The sequence below is a fragment of the Meriones unguiculatus genome, chromosome 7 (genome assembly GCF_030254825.1).
Source record: "Meriones unguiculatus strain TT.TT164.6M chromosome 7, Bangor_MerUng_6.1, whole genome shotgun sequence".
Taxonomy (NCBI): domain Eukaryota; kingdom Metazoa; phylum Chordata; class Mammalia; order Rodentia; family Muridae; genus Meriones; species Meriones unguiculatus.
Genome location: NC_083355.1, coordinates 37,330,851 through 37,351,058, shown reverse-complemented (window position 1 = coordinate 37,351,058; position 20,208 = coordinate 37,330,851). Strand labels below are relative to the sequence as shown.

At 43.5% G+C, this 20,208-nt stretch overlaps 2 protein-coding genes and 2 pseudogenes across 2 annotated transcripts; all 4 read left to right on the top strand.

The window, feature by feature from the left end:
- Positions 1 to 619: 619 nt before the first annotated feature.
- LOC132655188 (schlafen family member 2-like) lies at positions 620 to 4,452 on the top strand. Its single transcript, XM_060387141.1, has 2 exons — positions 620 to 673; positions 3,401 to 4,452. The coding sequence occupies exon 2, from the start codon at positions 3,441 to 3,443 to the stop codon at positions 4,440 to 4,442; it is 1,002 nt and encodes a 333-aa protein (XP_060243124.1). The 5' UTR covers positions 620 to 673; positions 3,401 to 3,440; the 3' UTR covers positions 4,443 to 4,452.
- Positions 4,453 to 5,529: 1,077 nt separating this feature from the next.
- On the top strand, positions 5,530 to 9,697 carry LOC132655189 (schlafen family member 12-like). Its single transcript, XM_060387142.1, has 2 exons — positions 5,530 to 6,117; positions 7,574 to 9,697. The coding sequence occupies exons 1-2, from the start codon at positions 5,982 to 5,984 to the stop codon at positions 8,083 to 8,085; spliced, it is 648 nt and encodes a 215-aa protein (XP_060243125.1). The 5' UTR covers positions 5,530 to 5,981; the 3' UTR covers positions 8,086 to 9,697.
- A 3,220-nt stretch (positions 9,698 to 12,917) lies between these two features.
- LOC132655673 (small nucleolar RNA SNORA17) lies at positions 12,918 to 13,041 on the top strand (annotated as a pseudogene).
- Positions 13,042 to 17,743: 4,702 nt separating this feature from the next.
- LOC110553791 (large ribosomal subunit protein uL10-like) lies at positions 17,744 to 18,661 on the top strand (annotated as a pseudogene).
- Positions 18,662 to 20,208: the final 1,547 nt, after the last annotated feature.

Below are 20,208 nucleotides of genomic sequence, written 5' to 3'. Positions count from 1 at the left end.
CCACAACAGACAAAAGAATAATGAAAACTTGGTCCATACACAAAAGGGAAGTTTCTTTCTCTCTCCCCACTGTTTGTCCGTCACACAACACCCCCCCCAAACACACACACACACATGAATCTTAGCCTCTGACTGCTACACATGTGTTCTAAGATGGAAGAAAGTATTGACAGAATCGCGGAAAACAGACGTTGCCTAGGAGACATGGGAAATAGGCTTTAAGGAGGAAGGGGGTGAGCCAAAGTTGTATGTTCCCTTTTAGTTTCTGTGCTTAAGAGGTCCAGGAAACAGAACTGCCTCTAATCTGAAAGCCGCTGCCCAAAGACAGACACTTCCTGAAGTGTCCAGGGGCCATCGTTTAGTATTTTAAAAGAAAAGAAAAAAGCGACACGTTTCGCTCCCCTCCACAAGTTTGTTTGGCACAACTGCACCGGAAGTGCCTGATCACATGTAGGCAGAGTGGGCGTTACCTAGGCTGGCCCCTGCTTGAATTTTGGCGGGACATACAAAGGCAGGAAGTGCGTCAGAGCACATACTTGCTCCTGATTGGACCTGAGGATACGGTGGCCTTATGGGCCTTTATGAGCCTCTGCACATTGTGCCTCAAGCGCCATTTTGTACGAACCCCGGAATGGTTGTGAGCTGAATGAAAGAATAAAGAAATTTCAAAAAGGTAAGGAACATGACTGGTTCAGAAGAATAAGAAAAAGAAAAGGAACAGGACCGGTCCCAGGTATCCTGGAAGAAAACGTATACGGTAGATAAAGGGGAACATGGTCAGAGGCAGGGACATCTTAGAGAGTCCAGAGTGGATGTGAATGAGCTAATGGAGAGATGAAGCTCTATTATATAAATGCAGGCTTACTGGGAGCAGTTAGGGACAGGGAGGGGAAGGGGAGCATGCACTGATGGTAGGGGGAAGGAAGAGATCGGGCAGGAAGGGGGGAAATGGGGAGAAAGGGAGGAAGGGATTGATGGACCGAGATGTCTGGTTATATAGTGAATGGCCACTGGGAGAGAAGCCCTGCCCCTAGGTGGAGGGCAGGTTATGGCAGCCATGTCCTGCAGCACATACGGACTGTGACATCCCAGCCTTCTGTTGATAATGGGTAAAGAATCTTTTCTGGATACTTCTGGCTGACATTGGGGGCATTGATTTGGGGGCATGGGGCAAAAAGCTGGAGTGTTGGCCAAGTCCCAAGAGCAGGCTGTTCTGTTTGCTGCCCAGGATCTGTGAGACCATCTGCGGCTAGGAAACTGCAGGTCCAGCTGATGCAGTCTGTGAGGGTTAGGCCAGAGCAGCACCTGAGTTCTGGATGCAGCCCTTGAGGAAGCAGGATGCTGAAACATGTATATTTTAGGGGCAGAAGATGAAGTCAAGGAGTTTAACTTTTAGGCCCATGGACTTTTAAGCCCATGATCTTGGTAGTTGGGGGAGGAATTCCACCCTCAGGAATAGAGTAGAAGTAGGACAGCAGTGAGCAGGAAGTGGGCTTGCTTGTTGGGAGCTGTTACTGAAGGACTATAAAATGTCTGTCATGTGAGAGGGGCCGTGCAGAACAGGGTGTAGAGACAGTAAACAACAGTGTGTTCTCCTTTGACAGCTATGAACTTAGATTTACGTTTGTGTGCCGAGTGTGGATCCTAGGGCTAAGAACAGACTGAGCAAGGGCTGTGCAGGTGAACTCCTTCTCCAGTGCTCTGATTACTTGGTATTTGGAGAATGAGTTTTGCTTTGTTGCTCAGGCTGCCTTTGAACTTGTGAACTTTCTGCCTCAGCCTCCTGGGTAGCTGGGATTACAGGACGCAACAACAGACGTAGCTCTAAGAGTCAGTGTTAGTGTTCTTCACCCGAAAATAAGAGCGTGCATAATTTTTGTATAGAGTATCAATTATTTTAATTTAACTATCTCATAGTATTTACATATTTCATATGTGTATTCTGCAGTCAGATACACAGCATTTCTATTAGTATAGAAAAGATGGAGGGAAGGAAGGAAAGAAGGCAGACAGACAAGGACTAGATAGATGGGTCAGCAATTCATAATACTGGCTGCTGTTCTACAGGACCTGGAGTTGTAGGGTGCAGAGATGACTGACACAACTCAGACTCTGAGAGTATGCAAACACAAGAGCACATTGTCCTAAGTGATGTGTTCCATAATGCAGGAGTCGACCATTCTAGAAAATGGCAACCCTGAGGCAAAGGCAAACAGGCCTTTTAAGGGGAACTGGAACTTCCAGGAGTGATGAGCTAATGTCTCTTCTGTTGGGGGGCTAAGGAGAAGTTACATGAGGCATATGTTGATGGGTCCAGCCAGGCGGCCTGTCCCCTCAAGCAAAACTCTCCAGTCCTTTTAGCCATGTATGTTCCCACTTATAGCTGACTGGGTCACATTTACCCAGGACCTTTCCCAGCCTTTTCCCAGAGCTAAGGGATATCCTCAGCCCAAAACAGAGGAGTCTAGAGACAAAAGGAATCTTCCTGGCCCTACCAGATAATTCCTAGCACCTACAGCACAGCTCGCAACCATTTGAAACTCTAAGTCAGATATCCCAATGTCATCTTCTGGCCTCCAAAGGCACCATACATGCATGCAAAAAAAAAAAAAAAATTCAGAACAATTAACATACAGATACACACCAGCTCCCTTAACGATGATGAAAGAGTTACAAATAAACAGAGCAGAAAGGAATGCTAAGCATCCATACTGGGACAGCAATGAGAGCCCTAGTGCCTCATGCAAACTCAGTTCCTAGAGAAAAAGGAGTTGGTGAAGGTCAACCTACAACAGTGGACACCCATGCATGTGTTTTGCACATGTTTCCTATTGGCCAAGCCACTGTAATGCCCCACATCACCCTTCCACCTCTCTATACTCCCTGTCATGTAAGGTTGGGTTTTTAGCTGTCATTTTAGCGGTCAGTGCTCCTTAGTGTCCAAACAAGGCAACTACAGCTCAAAACACCTCAAAAGAAAAGTTGATGTGTTGGTGGTGGCTCTGTTTTTCCAATCCCATGAGCTGCTTCCCACTTGGTATTAATTGTACTGAATAAAATGTTTCAATATAATTAAATTAGACTACAAGGTTTGAAAGCTCTCCATAGAACAAAGTGATATGGAGATGAATACATGGAATAAAGTTTCTCTCCCTCTCTCTCTCTTTTTAATCAAAACCATTAGAAGAGGATGAAAACAGTCGTGACAATTAATTTGAAATTTACTCAGTGCACAGGTTATTGTAGTCAGTCCACAATTGTCCCAACAGTCCCTAAATAAACATCACATCTGACTGTCACACTTTCTCATTCAGAGTAAGTATGGTTGAGCTGGGCTTGGTAAAGCAGAGCTGGCTCTCACTGCTTAGATTCTTCTGTAATGGCTCTGTCTGTCTTACAGGAAAGGATTTCATCTGGGAAACACAGTGAGTGCTTGGAAAATGAATGTCAGTGTCGATCAAGAGACAGACTACGCTGAACTGGTCCTATCCCCAGGAGAAGTCACACTTGGAGAGAAGAATAGGAAGTTGATGAAGAATTGTGACCTGAGAAGAAGAGAGGCCAAAAATATCTCACTGGCTGTGTGTGCTCTGCTGAATTCTGGAGGGGGCGTGGTCAAGGCTCCCATTAAAAATCAAAACTACAGCTTCACCAGAGATGGGATAGGACTGGACTTGGAAGATTCTTTACGTGGTATCCTGCCATTAATTCATCAACACCTAGACTTCATGCAGGACAGATGCTACTTTTTCATTTTTGTGAAAGCATGGACACGGAATAACTTACTTCAGCGTATCACCACCAAGAAAACTAATTTCTACAAGAGAAAATTGTCATTTTCAGTTGAACTGAAAGCGCCTGAAGCAGTGCAGGTCCTCAGAGCCGTGAAGCACTCTCAAGAGACATCAGGGTCCAGACAAAGTTCCTGTAATGAAGTACCAAATGAATGTGTTGACTTATTTAACAGGGCATGTTTGTCCTATGAGGAGACATTCTGTTTTGCCGAATCCATACATGCTGAAGTTAAACTGTCCCCCAAAGAAAATATTTTAGAGAGTCTCCCTCAAACTATCTCTGCATTTGCAAACGCAGATGGGGGATATTTGTTCATTGGTTTAGATGGGAAGAAGCAGCGAATAATTGGTTTTGAGGCAGAAAAGAGGGATCTTGTGCATCTAGAGAATGAAATAGAACAGTGCATCCAGCAGCTGCCTGTCACTCACTTCTGTGAGGAGAAGGCGAACTTAAAGTACACGTGCAGATTCATCGAAGTGCACAGACCAGGAGCTGCGTGTTCATATGTCTGTGCGCTGAGAGTGGAGAGATTCTGCTGTGCAGTGTTCGCTGCAGAGCCTGAGTCCTGGCATGTGGAAGACGGCTGCGTGAAGAAGTTTACTGCCGAGGAGTGGGTCAAGCTCCAGATGGATCCCACTGCAGTTTGAGGAGAGGAGATTATCAGTTTATGTTTGGCTAAGGGGGTTGGAAGATTACTCTCTGGGACTTGGCCAACATTAAAATTGCTCATGTGTCAAGAGCTAGTTTACTGACCCCTGCTAGATACAGTCCATAGTTCTCAGCCTCTTCTTTTCTTCTACACACTAGAAGATTTCCTATGGAAAGTGTCTTAGCTGCTTTCAGCAACACTATAAACCATTTCCCTCATGTTGGCCACGTTTGATACAGCCTTCTTCCCTAATGGCTGGAACTCATAATTCTCCAAGGGCCTTTTCACCTCTCACAGGAGGCGAAACTGAGATCCCTGCCACGTCTCAGGCCAGGAAAGGGTGTGCCCCAGTGTCTTGAAACAGAACATTGAAATGGTCTCTAGCCTCAGTGGCATGGCCATTTCCATCAGAAAGCTGTTCATTAAGCCTTTCATGGACACTGTCCTATTTGTATCAACCACTTCCGCTCATCCAATCAGAGCTGCCTATCAAGTCCTTTTTGCCTCTTTCCAGACTATTCCTGGCTTGCTTGTTCCAATCCCTCCTACTGCAACAAATTCTGTAGCCCACCCTCAGGTACACACTGCCCTGATCTCATTTCTCATTGTCAATTTTCTGTGTCAGTCATCTTTCATTAACAGTGACAGATAAATCACAAATTCAGGTTATGGAAAGAATACTATTTAGTTTGCACATTTTGGTTGTTCTCCAAGCAGGTGTTGGCTGCACTGTGTTCCTTTCAGAACCCTGCCCAGTATTTGCCCCTTACTCTTTTTTTAATCTCTTTTTCCTTTCACCCAAAGTCTTCATTGGAGATTCTTCCTTTCTCTCACATTTGTACACAAAATAGATCCCTACATTTTTGTCAGAAGGAAAGAAAACGGCTGCCATTTTAATCTGGTTTGAGAATAGAAAAGCCCCACATGGAACTAGCAACAGAAACTCATACAGTCTCTGCAAATGTGACTCAAACTGTTGACAAACTCATTTCTTCACCAGCCTGCAGTTTTTTTTTTCTGTCATTTAAAAAAAGAAGAAAAGAGAAAAAAATGGAGCATGGGATATTTCTACGTTGGTACAGTGCTGCCTAGATTGTAAGACTCCCTCGCATCGATTTCTCTGCTACATAAAACTATGGAACTAAGCAAGATGATGTACTTCTGGTCCACAGTCTCTGGAAGTGGAGGCAGGTGGATCAGAAACTCAAGCTCATCCCTAGCTACATAGTCAGTTTGTGGCCAGTGTGGGCTTTGTGATACCCTTTGTGAACTGCAGCAAGTGTAAATAACACAAAAGAAAATGGCCCCATTTAATTCTTAACACATTCAACTCCTATGACTGCACTTTTTACTGTTTTGTTTCTGTGAGTGTAGAGCATTTGAGCATCATCAAAATTTAATTTGTAATTTGTATTTGACCTCAAAATGTAATCTCAGAACCTAACCCCATTTTCTATTAGGAAAACATAGTTCAACTGAGACTTTTAATATAATTTTTAAACAGTTATTGAAGAGTACGGCCTATGGGAAACCTAAAATGACCTTTGTCTTTTCAGGTTTTATCAATCGAGGTGATAAATGGACTCTTCAGGCAAGCATCCCACCACACATTCCCTGTACTCAGTTTTTCTGTGACTATCCAGATGCTACGAGGCAGAGTGCTCGATTTCCAGGTACTTTCACTGCAGCTGCCTAGGGTGGTGGCTGTGACTGTGTCCAAATCTTCTTGCCTCAACTGTGCTCTGTGTTGAAATTTGTCTTCAAGCTTCCTGCAGTGGGATTGCTACTTATTTTCAGGCCCCTAGAGTAACTTTGTCTCAAACAGTAATCACCCCCAATAAAGCTGCCTCCCTTGCTCCTGACACACACACACACACACACACACACACACACACAAGATAGTGCCTGGCAACATGTCACATTCTGAGGTAGGACAGACAAAATCCTCTCCACTGCCAACCTGTGGAAGTTTTGTTGTTTTATGTCTTTTATTGTTTTGGTCCCAAGTGTGCAATGTGGAAATGCTTTACCCACTGCTGAAAACAGACTTGTGAAAGGGACCATGATCTTTGTCAGCTGATAACAGACTCTTGAGAGTGTGCATGATCTCTGTCAGCTGGAAACTGCCTGGTGCAAGAAGCCTGGTTTTTGGCAGCTGGAAAACACCCTTGTGTGGACTCAGAGAAGGAATAAATAAGAGCCCACAGACGGACAGACAACACTTTGCTTGGCTTCTCCTCGCTTTGCACTGCTTTGCTTCGCTAAGTTCCAAAGAACTCTTCGGTGCTGCTTCTGCTGATTCCTTTGCTGTTTGCTGTGTGACTGGACTGTGGAGTCTTGATGACAGAGAGTGGAATCACCCCCAAGGAGCTACTTCTAATGAGGTCTTTGTCCCTACTAACCTTCTTTCTCTCCTATCTAACTTTGAGGTTTGGAAGAGAGGTAGAGGTGTTTAAGAACCCTAACTAAACTAGGTTTTACAAAATCATAGCCTACAAACCTATCAGGTGAAGGTGACATTGTCCCTTCCAACTCCTGCATTGGATAGAAGGCTTCTAAGACCTATGGGTGTCAAGTAGAAGGTAACAGTGTCCCTTCCAATTCCTGTACTGGATACAAGGCTTTCAAGACCTGTGCGTTTACCTTTTGGCTATGCAAATCTATGCTCACCTGGGGAGGCTTGGCCTACTTTGTGTTCCCTTTGAGGCATCCTCTTCCCATCCCTGGAGCTCTGGAAATGTGGTCTGTTCCCTCCTTTGCTGTGTGGAGCCTTCCTGTTTCTCCACGCTCTTCTCCTGTCTCATCACCTCCTTGATGCTTCCTGTTGACTGACTTTCTGCTTCACATTAGCCTGCCCTTTGCTCCCCCGACTCTTCTTACCCTGGAGTTCTCCAGAACAAGCTTGTGATGCACCCTGTCTTGGAGAAGGCAGGAGTGTGAGTGTTCAGTTGCTTCCCATCTCTTTCCTTGGCAGTTTGAGTTTCTAATTCTCCCTTGCACTTGTGGCTTTGCAGTTCTTGAGTTAGAGTTGGGTATCTTGTGTGGTCACCTTCTGGGTTGGGATGCAAAGTGTGGAACTTAACCACATTTGGCCTCTGTAACTTGTTATGTTTATTTTATCTCTTCTAGTGGGGTCTGGAAGGATGATATGCTCCCCAGCAGCCCTCAGCACACACAGGTTCTCACAACAACAAAGATGTGAGCAGTTACTCCAGACAGAGTGGGGCTCACTTCCTAAGGGAAGTCTGCTCATCCATGAGAGCTGGGTTTTGGATCTGGGCTTGCAAGAGAAGCAGGAAGTCATCATATCGGTTGTGCTTCCTATTTCCCAGGATGGTCTCCTGACCCTGCACAGCTTTGTCCGTGGAGATAAGGAGCTGGAAGATGACAGTCCTGTTCTGAGGGAACTAGGCTCCAAGTTAAAGGACTGTTGTAAACATACTGCACTAACATTAAAGCAGAGGCTGGTAAATCTTGGTGGTTACACCGGGAAAATAGGCATCGTGATAAAGATAACATACTTGGGTCATAAGGAAGCGTCCTTATATTATTCAAGCTCGCAAATACATTACCCCATAAGGTATTATCCAACAAATGAGACAGCAGTGGACTTAGAGAAAGCTGTTGCTAACATTTATTGAAGTCGTGTCCCCCTAGAGGTTACCTCTGAAATTTTAAAGATGCACAGTTAGATACTTTACTTTTCGAGAAATGTCCTAACTCATGCTGGAGACTGACCTGACATGGAAAATGGACTATGGCAAAATGATATTTCACATTATATAAGATGGTGTTCTCTGATTCTATAAACTACGGAAAATGTGTGTTTGAATAGGAATAGAAACCAAATTCTGGGAAAGGAATTGGCCATTCAAAAGGCAATGAGAAAGCATAGCTTTGAAAACATGTCCCGAAGTAGGCCTGTGACCTATGCCTTTAATTCAGGGCCTGGAGGGAGGCAGGTCACCTGGTCTACGTAAAGAGTTCCAGGGCAGGCGCCTATGCAGAGAGACCCTGTCTCAAAATTAATTGATTGATTGACCAATTGATTAATAACTGTCTCTATCTGCATAGCCATTCCTTCCTGATGAATTGCAATGTGCCTTTCATGCTTGGAAGACACTCTTCCTAATAAGTTATTATAGAAAATGATGAAAAAGTCTATGTAATAAGACGTTTTTGTCATTGTGTTGCTGTTCAGTGTCATGTGTTATTGCTGTTCAATATGTGATTAGTGTGTGAAAACCTGACAAGGATTTTTCCACATGTCCAAATTGTACAGACAAGGCTCAAAGTATGTAGAATTAAATCAAAGACACACAGAAAATGAATACAACTGTTTTCTCTGAGGAGAGTTCCTTCTCTCTTAAAGGAAACACTGCGTCTCCTGGGTGTAAGACTACAAAAAGACAGTCAGGAGATCTCAGGAATTAGGCAATGCAAGCAGTCTCTATGGGCTATGGCATGGCCTGGATTTTCTCTGTGTGAGATTGTTCCTTACGAAGTAATGATAGTATGAGCTTAAGATGTCAATATTATTCGTTTACCATTTGATTTGCTGTATTTTTTTTTACGTTCGTATCAAGTTTGTTGTGCTGTACATTAATACCTTTAATGTAAAGGTATTGACAGCACTGAGTTTATGCATGAGTATTATGCATTTATTTGGAATGTTGGTATTTCCTTCATAAAGGAAGCAGTGTCCTTGCTGTACATCTGCATTTGTGAAGGATAAAATTTGTAAGCACTTGGCCCTAAGGGTGGTTTATATGTAGTGGCAACCTGTTGTGACTTTTGATGGTTCTCCTCAAGAGATGGTGGCCCTTCCTGAGAATCCCGATGGCTGGGCTGTGAGCTGGGTGCTCACAGACCCCAATCCTCCTTAGCCACATTTCCTGTTCTGATCAATTTCTTTATCAATACAACTTATTTTAAAATCTTCATCAGGGCATGGAGAGATGGCTCTAGAGGTTAAGAGCACTAGCTCTTCTTCCAGAGGTCCTGAGTTCAATGCCTAGCAACCACATGGTGAATCAAAACCATCCATCTATTGGATCTAATGCCGCCTTCTGGTGTATAGGCATACTGTATACATAATACATAAATCTTTAAAAAATCTATTTTTTTCCACTTTGTTCTCAGATCTGTGACTTTATGAATACAGTTCATCTGCTTGTATCTTTCTTTGATGAAACTTTATTGTGTTTGGATACTTATGCTTACCAAAAATTTTATGTCAAGAAAATGTTATGCCATTTTATTATGTTTCTAAAATAAATGATCTCTTTATAACATTATCAAGTGTCTTTCAAAGCCTTTTTATGTTTTTCCAGACTGAAGCTTACAGGCTTTTGCATTTTTGACATTTGATTTCTTGAGATTTTGGAATTGAGAATTATCTGGCTCTGAACATTGAAGACCAAGGAACTAAGAGGACATGTTCCCATGGCCTCATGAATCCCTGCTCTTGAGATACCCTGAAACTGGCCTAGAGGATGCCCTCCCATTCTGCTGCCCAAGGACAGCCACTGTCCTGAGGTGCATGAGAAACACTTGGAGGTGGAGGCAAGGTCAAGGGTGGAGACATGCGGGTAGGTAGGGTACCTCGTGGACAGTCTTTGTATCAAGTTTGTTGTGCTGTACATTAATACCTTTAATGTAAAGGTATTGACAGCACTGAGTTTATGCATGAGTATTATGCATTTATTTGGAATGTTGGTATTTCCTTCATAAAGGAAGCAGTGTCCTTGTTGTACATCTGCATTTGTGAAGGATAAAATTTGTAAACACTTGGCCCTAGGAGTGGTTTTATTTGTAGTTGCAACTTGTTGTGACTTTTGATGGTGCTCCTCAAGAGATGGTTGACCTTCCTGAGAATCCCAATGGCTGGGCTATGAGTTGGGTGCTCACAGACCCCCAACCCTCCTTAGTCATGTTTTCTGTTCTGATTGATTTCTTTATCAATACAACGTATTTTAAAATCTACTTCATTTTTCCTCTACTTTGTTCTCATATCTGTGACTCTATGAATACAGGTCATATGCTTGTATCTTTCTTTGATGAAACTTCACTGTGTTTGCATAGTTATATTTACCAAACCTGTATGCCAACAAAATGTTCTGCCATTTTATTATGTTTCTAGAATAAATTATCTTTTCATGGCATCATCAAGTATCCCTTAAAGAATTCTTAATGTTTTTCCAGAATGAAGCTTCCAGGCTTTTAGGTTTTAGACGTTTTTGATTACTTCGGATTGTGGCATTCAGAATTATGGCTCTGAACTTTGAAGACCAAGGAAGTAAGAGGACATGTTCCCATTGCCTCATGAATCCCTGCTCTTGAGATATCCTGTAACTGGCCCAGAGGACACCCTACCATTCTGCTGCCCAAGGACAGCCACTGTCCTGAGGTGCATGAGAAACACTTGGAGGTGGAGGCAAGGTCAAGGGTGGAGACATGCGGGTAGGTAGGGTACCTCGTGGACAGTCTTGGAAGCTGAAGTACTCTCAAGACAGTAGGAACTCATGAGAGTATCACAGGCAGAGAACTTCATAGGGCAGCAGCTGTCTGTTGAATGATACGTCTTTGGTGACAGGTCGGAGGCTGCATTACTCTCAGAAAACAAGAAGCAGGAACACAAGGAATGGACATCTGTAATAATGAGGGGGAAGAGATGTGCACTGGGAAAGGGCAGGGGAGTTTGCAGTGATGACATGCGGGGCTGCAGGGTCAGGTTTTCAGTCATGGTGGGCATCTTAGTGAAAGCATTCTGTGTGAGGAACAGTGAGATGATGGCTCAGTGTGGAAAGCTATCTACCACCTTGCCTGAGGGCCTGGGCTCCAACTCCAGGCATCTGGGTGCTCCAAAGAGAAAACTGTCTCCTGAAAGATGTCTTCTGACTTCCACAGGGAGATCTGGCTCGTGGACACCCACTCCCACAATTACACACAGATAGAGAAATTTATGCATTGCTGAGTTTTTGAACAGTTCCTTTTAGGAATGAAGTGATGACTCAGCAGGTCAGAGCACTGGCTGCTCTTGCAGACAACCAGGAGTCTGTTCCCAGCACTCACAAGGTTACTCACAACCATCTGTAACACCTGTTTTCTGGGATCCTTTACACTCTTCTTTCCTGAGAGAGCCTGAGGCATGCGTGTGGATCACATACATACATGCAGGGAAACACCCATACACATGCCGTCCAAAAAAGTAAATGTATTTTGGGTCTATGTATATATTTGTCTAACTGTAATTAAATTTTGAATCTATCCAGCCCCAACATTTTAATTTAAAAATAAGGAAATTCCATTTAAAATTGAATTTTAGGAAATCCTTCATCTAATTGGTACATAACATATTAGATCTTTTTAGTACCAACCGTTTTTTTTTTTTTTTTAAGTTTTTTGTTACTGTAGTTAGGTTACTAAGTTTTGATGCAAATGTTAGCTGTTGAGGTACAACAAAGCTCTATACATACAATGAAAAGCTACAATAAAACTGCACAATCAGAAGTGAGAACATTGATCAAATGTTTATGTATTGATCATCTTCTTGTTGGAATAGAGGTTACAAGCAGAAGACAGAAGGCTGGTCAAGGGAGCTGAGCTTGGCAGGGGAAGCAGCCATTGGAATCCTCACAATCTCAGGGCTGCTGCTGCTGCTCTAGGTAGCTTCTTTGGAGGCTTTCCATTTGCAAAACCCAACACATCAGCCAGCACCATGCTTTCTCTGTAAGAAACAGTAGGGCTATATGTTGCCTAATCCGTGTGGCTGAAAGGGAAGGATGTTTAAGGAAGAGAGGTAAATGGGAAACGGGAGGAAAATGAAAGACCAAACAACCAAAGCAAGGATTCCTAAAGAAATATTCAGAGACTGAAATGGAGCTCAAGAAGGAAGGGAGAGCTTGGAAGGGCTTTTCTTACACAAGGAAGAGGCACAGGTAGAGAGAGACAATGACCACATCATAAAGATAGTGAAATTACAAGATGGCAGGCCTCCTGCCTAAGCTCCTGACCTGAGACAAAAGCTTGGTGACCTAAACAAAGGCCTAGTGGGTTTTATCCTGCCCACAGAGCCTTCCCACCATCTTCTGACCAATCAGACAAGTTCAAGGGCCAATCAGCATGTGTTTATCTCAAGCTTGTGGTCCTATCAGCATTCCTGTCTTGTTCTAAGTGAACAATCCTACATAGGGGGTGAAAGACCCTTAAGAGCCCCAGACCTCAAGGAGAGACAGGGCTTCAGCTTCCTGAGTGCTCATTCTGCTTTGCTAAGGGTCTTCTGGTTTCTATCTTGTTCTGTGTGTTTCGTTACCCCTAATAAAAAGCCTTTTGCAGGCTGATTCTACTGCTGCTGTCTTCTATGTCTGAGGTTTCATTCTCTCCACACTCTGTGATGTGCTCCAACTTTTTTTTTCTACATTTAATTCTTTTATTTGTAGAGAAAAGAAACCCTAGGAAGACCCCTAAACTGCCTTCCCCCAGAGGCCTTGCAGAGGTGGCTGCTGTGTCATATGTGTCAGTAGGTAGCAGAGAGGAGAGGGTCTGTGTCTGACCTGTGAACCTCTGAACCTCAGAGTAACTAGCAGCCTAACATTCTCTGAGGAATGGTAGCCTGACACAGCCAGCAGTCCAGTGTCAGGGGGCTTTGAGGCTCCAAGCAGGCCTGGATGGGCTCCTAGAGTGGGGAGTGAGGTAGAGCCTAGACAAACCCTGTCTGGGAATGTGGGCCCTTGAGGGACCCTTCCTGGAGGGCTGGAGCTAGAACTCTTCAAGTGCCATTGCCCACCTGCAAAGACATCCCCTGGCGGGGACTTGTAGCCACACCGTGGGGTTTCCTCTCACCTGGGAAACAAAATCCCTGGTATTTTAGGGCCCAAGTTCAGTCTGTTGGTCGCTGTTCAGTCACTGCTTGTCAGACACAGTGTCCTCTTGGAGCTGTCATCTTGGATCTCCCCCCTCCTCCCCCAAACTCTTCTGAGAGAGGAAAGGGAAGCTACTTAAGGGCCAATGCAGGGGTGGGGGAGGGAGAGAAAGGAAGCAGTTTTACCGGGACAGTAAAAGAGAGACAGGTTGCAAAGAGAACTCAAGTGAAGACAGAAGGAGCCAGAGAATGAGAAGGAGCCAGTAGATTAGAACAGATTGCTGAAGTCAGTTTGAGGCCAAGTAGAGCAATTCAGGGGCTGACAAAAAAGCCAGATTGAATAAGTTAAGTGGCAGAGGAGTTTTTGCCAGGACAGCTGAGTTTAACCAGCCATTGTAGAACTCAGAAAGAACAAGAAAGGGTGAGCTTATTAAGCAGTAAGTCTCAGAGGCTAAAAATAGTCCAGGCCTAGGTTAGATTGTATGGAGGCTTCCAGGAGTACGCCTAGGTTAGGAGAAGGCAGTAAGCCTCAGAGACAAGAATTGAAACAGGAGAAAAGTCCCTTTTAGTCTCCTCATTAGTAGGCCTCAGAGTTAAACTCTTAAGATACTCTCTTAATGTTTTAAATTTTCTGGCAGCCACAGGATACTGAGTGTACCCACAAAAGGCTCAAATAATCCAATACATGGTAACATATTAGGAAACTACTCAAGAGAGCAGGCTTTGGCTCCTGAAAAAAGGAGGAGGAGCAGGAGGAGGAAGAAGAAGAAGAAGCAAAAGAAGAAGAAGCAAAAGAAGAAGAAGAAGAAGAAGAAGAAGAAGAAGAAGAAGAAGAAGAAGAAGAAGAAGAAGAAGAAGAAGCCATCTTTAAAATAAGGCCACTCATTTCCACTGAACTTCCCAAGGATTATTGCCAAATTGTATTTGACACGTGGATGTTACTCGTGTCCCTAGCTTTGGGAGGTGAAATAAGTTTGTGTCATTGTAGACAATGGCTTATTTGTTGCTCCTTTTTGCAGTTTCGCTAATCAGGAAAAGCAGTGAAGAATATTATCACCCTTTTACTTGTAGCTTTTTCTGTTTTAGGCCCCTGAGAAACATTAAACAGCGATGGTGCTCCTGCACACATTGCCTCTTCAAGAATTTTGCCAACAGTTTGATGTGCCCCACATCACAGGCATCCATGTAGTCCTCAGGGCCAATCTTTTAGGGAAGAGCCAATGGGCAACTGAAATGTTATTTAAAAACAAAGGAGAGGGGAAGGTGATATGGCTACTCACCATATTTTATCTTCTATCATATAAAATTTAATTTGGGCAAGCACGGCCTCACTGCGGCACTGCTGCAGAGCATTTTTGGGCCTCTCCGAAAAATTCAGGGTCATGGTCCTTTGAGAGATGCTATGCCCGGGCAATGGAATCGCTGGACTCCAGCATTTCACTGAAACCACGGCCATGTTTGTACTTTTTTCCTCAGAGTGCTAAAAGAGTCGGTGAGGATAGTTGACAGATAAAGTTGTACCCTGGCCACTCCAACTGTATTGAGCTTGTCAATTGCCACTTTCAAGAAAGGTATAAAAAGTCTGACTGCTGTCAATAAAATTGTCACAGCTTCAGTCTTGCTGTGGGCCCTCCATCTGGCCTGGTTTAATTCCTCAAGGCAATATCAGAAGACCTTGGCTCAGTAAGTAAATGCAGGTGCTTACAGACAGGCCTCAGATTCATTTGCAGGCTTTGTGGAGACAGTAGCTCCTCCAGCAGGTGAGTGATGGGGCAGGGGGAAATGCCTAGCCATTGCCCTGAGACTCCATGAGCAGATGCTGAGCTATTGAGCAGGCTGGATATCAGGGAACATCCACAGGCCAGGGAGTCTCAGTTTTGCCTGTCACTGCCTCAGGGTGAGGGAACACCCAGAGAGACAATCATGGTGACCAGGAAGACCAGACACTAACAAACAGAAGATGCAAGAGGCAGAATCTAGGCTCAGATTGGGAAGTGCCTACAGAGGCTAGCCCAGTTCTCGGGGGCAGGAACAAATCTCATCCACTGATATCCTGGAGTTTGATGGTTTTGAGTCTGAGGCATCTGGATCAAATTTCAGAGCAAAAAACCCATCATTTACTGGTACAGAATGAAGAACATTGATGTTCCAAAAGAGTACAGTGTACCCACTGCTGTTTCTGTAGTACAGTGGTTAATGGTGAAGCATGAGCACATGTGCTCTGGCTACACTGGCTACAGAACTGTGCTCTCTTCCCTTGCTCCCAAACATCCCCAGCAAGAACATTTGCCACCTCAAGGAGATTGAAGTGAAGAGCTCAGAAGAATGAATCTGCCCAGCCCACAGAGTGCAAATATAGATGTGCCCAGCAGATGGCGCAGGCGCACTACAGGGAACCTGCTGAGGAGTCTGACAAGAGACTGGTATCTGTCCAGTGCTGAAGCAGCCTCAGCCTGAACCGCAGGAAAAATATGAGTCCATAAGCTTGTCAGATCCTCCCCACCCTCCACGATGAAACCTGCAGTCTCAGCTTTCAAGGACCTGAAAGAAGCTGCCCTGATACCCATTTCTTCCAGTGATTCCCTTCTTAAAATTACATGTTGAGAGTTCAAGGCCAGCCTGGAGTACAGAGGAAGTTCCAGGTTAGCCAGAGCTACATAGTGAGACCCTGTCTCAATAGAAAATAAAATAATAAAATAAAATAGCATACATTTAGGATTTCCTTTGATATATTTTTAAGTTTTTCTTGCTTTTTTAAACTCTCCTTTATATACTTTCTAAAATTTTATACAGAAACTATGCCCATATACAAAAACTGAACAGTACACACCTAAATGAGTCCTGAGTTATTACAGAAACCAGAGAGAAAACTAAAAGTCCCTACGATCAAATGGAAATGAAAATATGACCTACCAGAACATGTGGGGTCTGACCAAGGCAGATTTAAGGGGAAAGGTTATGGCTGTGAAATGCTTAGATAAAAATCAAAGACCTCACTGGGCTCATGCCTGTAATCCCAGCACACAGGGAGGCAGAGGCAGGCAGACTGCTGTGAGTCCATGGACAGCCTTGTCTACAAAGTAAGTCCAGAACAGCCAAGGCTACACAGAGAAACCCTGTGGGAAAACACAAACACAGAGAGAGACACACACAAATCAAAGACCTCAAATAAATAACCCCATATGCACCTCAAGAAACTTGAGAACTTTCAAACTGAGAAGCTGTGGGGTGGTAAGAAATAAGAACAGGGAAGACATTTATGGTTAAAAGAACATTACAAAGAATTGACCAAGCAATTAACCGGTTCTTTGAAAGAAAGAAACAAAACAATCTAAAGGCATCAACCCTGCAGAAAGTACAATAGGCAACTGAGAAATGTTGAGCTTTAAAAGAAAAAATAGTCTTTCCCAGGGAAAATCACACCAATTACTTACCCAATACAAAATGGTCAGCCCTGCAAACATGCATACAAGTCAGATTCTATACACTGAACAGGGATGCTTAGGAATACATATTTATATACATATATGTATATAACAACAATCAAAGAAAAAAAAGAAACCGTGAATTTGAAAGGTAGCAAGGAGAGGTACATGGAAGTGTTTGGGGGGAAGAAAGGGAAGAGGGAAATGATGCAATTACAATCTCAAAAATAATAAAACAATTGACCTACTCCTAGCCAATCTAACCAAAACACACAGAGAAGGGAAAAAAATCAATAAAATTATAGCTAAAAAGGGGAGGTAAATGTCAGGCATAGTGATGAAGGCTTTATTCCAAACACTAAGGAGGCAGAGGCACGTAGATCTCTGTGAGTTCAAGGCCAGTCTGCTCTACAAAGTGAGTCCAGGACAGACAAGGCTACGCATAGAAACCTTGTAAAAAAAAAAAAAAGGGTGTGTGTGGGGTGAACACAGAGTCCAGTGAAATACAGAGCAATTACAGAGTAAGGAGAGTACACTGAAAACTCATATTCTGTGAAACTGGGAAAGGTAAATTCCAAGACACATGAGAACTGCCAAAATTAAACCAAGAGGATGCAAACACCTTAAATAGATCTACTACAAGCAATAAGAATGAAGCAGCAACAATATAATAACAATAATGATGATGATGATAATGTCACTAGGTAGAGAAAAGCTCAGGACCAGATAGGTTTATTTTCAAATTCTACCAAACAATTAAAAAAGAGCTAATACCAATGCTGTCCAAACTGTACCATAAAAGAGAAGGAAGCTTACTCTATGAAGTCGGCATTATCCTGACATCAAAACAGGATAAGGACACAGTGAGGACAGGTAGCAAAGACCGACTTCCACGCTGAAGATAGAGTCAAGTGTTCTATGTCAAATTCTTACAAATCAAACTCAGCAGCAGGCTAAGATCATACACTACGACTAAATGGTTTCACTCCCAGGATGTAAGCTTGGTCCAACATGTTGCGCTATACACGAGTGCTAGGAAACGGAACCAGCTGCAAGTTAGTGATAAGTAAGTGGATAAAGAAAATGTGCTCTCCAGTCGTCCTCCTCAGAGTGACATCATCTTTAAACCCTGTGTGGCAATCCCTGACGTTCCGCTGTGATGCCGGGGAAGACAGGGCGACCTGGAAGACCAACTACTTCCTTAAGATCACCAACTGTTAGATGATTACCCCGAATGCTTCCCCGTGGCAGCAGACCGTGTGGGCTCCAGGCAGATGCCACAGATCCGCAGGTCCTTTCCGGGAAGGCCGCGGTGCTGATGGGCAAGAACACCGTGATGCACAAGGCCATCAGGGGGCGCCTGAAGAACAACCCAGCTCTGGAGAAACTGCTGCCTCACTTCCAAGGGGAAAGTGGGCTTTGTGCTCACCAAGGAGGACCTTACTGAGATTAGGACATGCTGCTGGCCAGTAAGATGCCAGCTGCTGCTCGAGCTGGTGCCATAACCCCTTGTGAGGCCACACTGCTGAACATCTCCCCTTCTCCTTCGGGCTGATCATCCAGCAAGTGTTTGACAATGCAGCTTCTGTAACCCGGAAGTGCTTGACCTCACAGAACAGACTCTGCACTCTCGCATCCTAGAGGGTGTAGGAATTGTTGCCAGCCTTTGTTTGCAAATTGGTTACCCAACTGTTGCCTCAGTGTCATACTCTGTCACCAATGGATACAAGCCGGTCCTGGCTTTGTCTGTGGAGACTTGACTATACCTTTTCACTCGCTGAAAAGGTCAAGGCCTTCTTGGCTTCTCCATCTGCATTTGTAGCTGCCCCTGTGCCTGAGGCCACCACTGCTGCTGCCTCTGCAGCCCCAGCCAAGGCTGAAACCTAGGAAAAGTCAAAGGAATCAGATAAGGATTTGGTCTCTGGTTAAATACCTCTCAAAGCAACCAGTTCAGCCAGCTTAATTTGAGAAACATGGAAAGACTTACTTCTCTAAGAAAAAAAGAGAAAGAAAGAAGGAAAGAAGGAAAGAAAGAAAGAAAGAAAGAAAGAAAGAAAAGAATATGTGCACGAAAGGAGTGGAATTTTATGCAATTGTAAAGAGGAAAGAAATCATGATATTTATATGAAAATGGACACAACTGTAATTTAGTATGTTAAGCAAAATTAGTCAGACTTACACAAGTACCTGTTTTCTATCATATATGGAAATTAGACTGAAAAAGCAGAAATTTGTATATGAGTATGGGTATATATATGTTGCATTTCTCTCTCTCTCTATGTACAGGACATAAATGTGCATGAGGGATCATGAGACAAGAGGAAGAGAGCTTAAAGGAGGAGAAAATCCAGAGTGCAATGGAGCACCTGTAATGAGGAAGCAGAAGGTGGCTAAGAGCTAGAAAGTAGTAGCTCTGCTAGTGCAGGTGGCATTGATGGAACAGTGGGGGAAGGGCACAAATGAGACTGACATACAATAACATACATGTATGAAGACGTCATGAAGAAATCCGTTATTCTGTGGGGTAACAAACCTTTTCGTTTAACAAAAGGTAAAATGGATCCACATCTGTAATCTCAGGCCTCTTTCCGTGAGATGGGAGGAAGAGACAGGAGAATGGTCTGGAAGCTAAAGTCAGCTAGCCCGAAGTAATTGGCACAGCAGGAAAAAGAAAACAAAACAGAAAAACCAAGAGAACAGGGTGTGGTGGGAACAGCTTTAATCACAGCACTGTAAAGGCAGAGGCAAACAGATCAGGGTGAGTTTGAGGCCAGCCTGGTCTACAGGAGTTCCAGGCTAGCCAGGGCTAACATGCCCTCATATAATAATAAGAACAAAAACAATACATAGAAAAAAGTAAATAGGTGAAAAAATAGGACCACCAAAATCTAAAAATCAATTCACAGTCCTGTAAAGGCATTGCAGGATTCTTTCCAGTCTGCATTTATATACCATTAAATAAATAATGTAAGAATAAAGGAATAAATCTAGCAAAACATGTGCAAAATCTGAAGGCATTTCTGTATGGAGGTGTCTTGTAATTGAGTAGAAAATGTTAACTTAGATCGCTACATTATGTTCAGTGAGAAAAATTAAAAATGTTTCAGTTCACCTTGGGTAAATCTACATATATTTGCGACATAATTGGTTAAACATCAACAAATAATTGACAACTCAAGTGATATAACCTAAACTTTTAATGGTTTAAAGAGAATTAAAAAGCTGGATATATGGAGTATTGGAGAGTGTGTACAGCAGGTATCCCTGAAGACCTGTGGCCTGGACAGAAGTTTGGGTTTGGTAGAGGAAGATAAGTTTCAAGGCCTTAGGCACCATTTCTAGCTGAGGACTCAGCAGCGCAGGAACATAAGAGTGAGGCAAAGTGCCAAAAGACAGCAGGATGTGTGGGGCATTGCTTCAGTAAGTCCAGGAGTGAATCACTCAGAGCCCACAGCTCAGTTTTAAAATGACAGTTT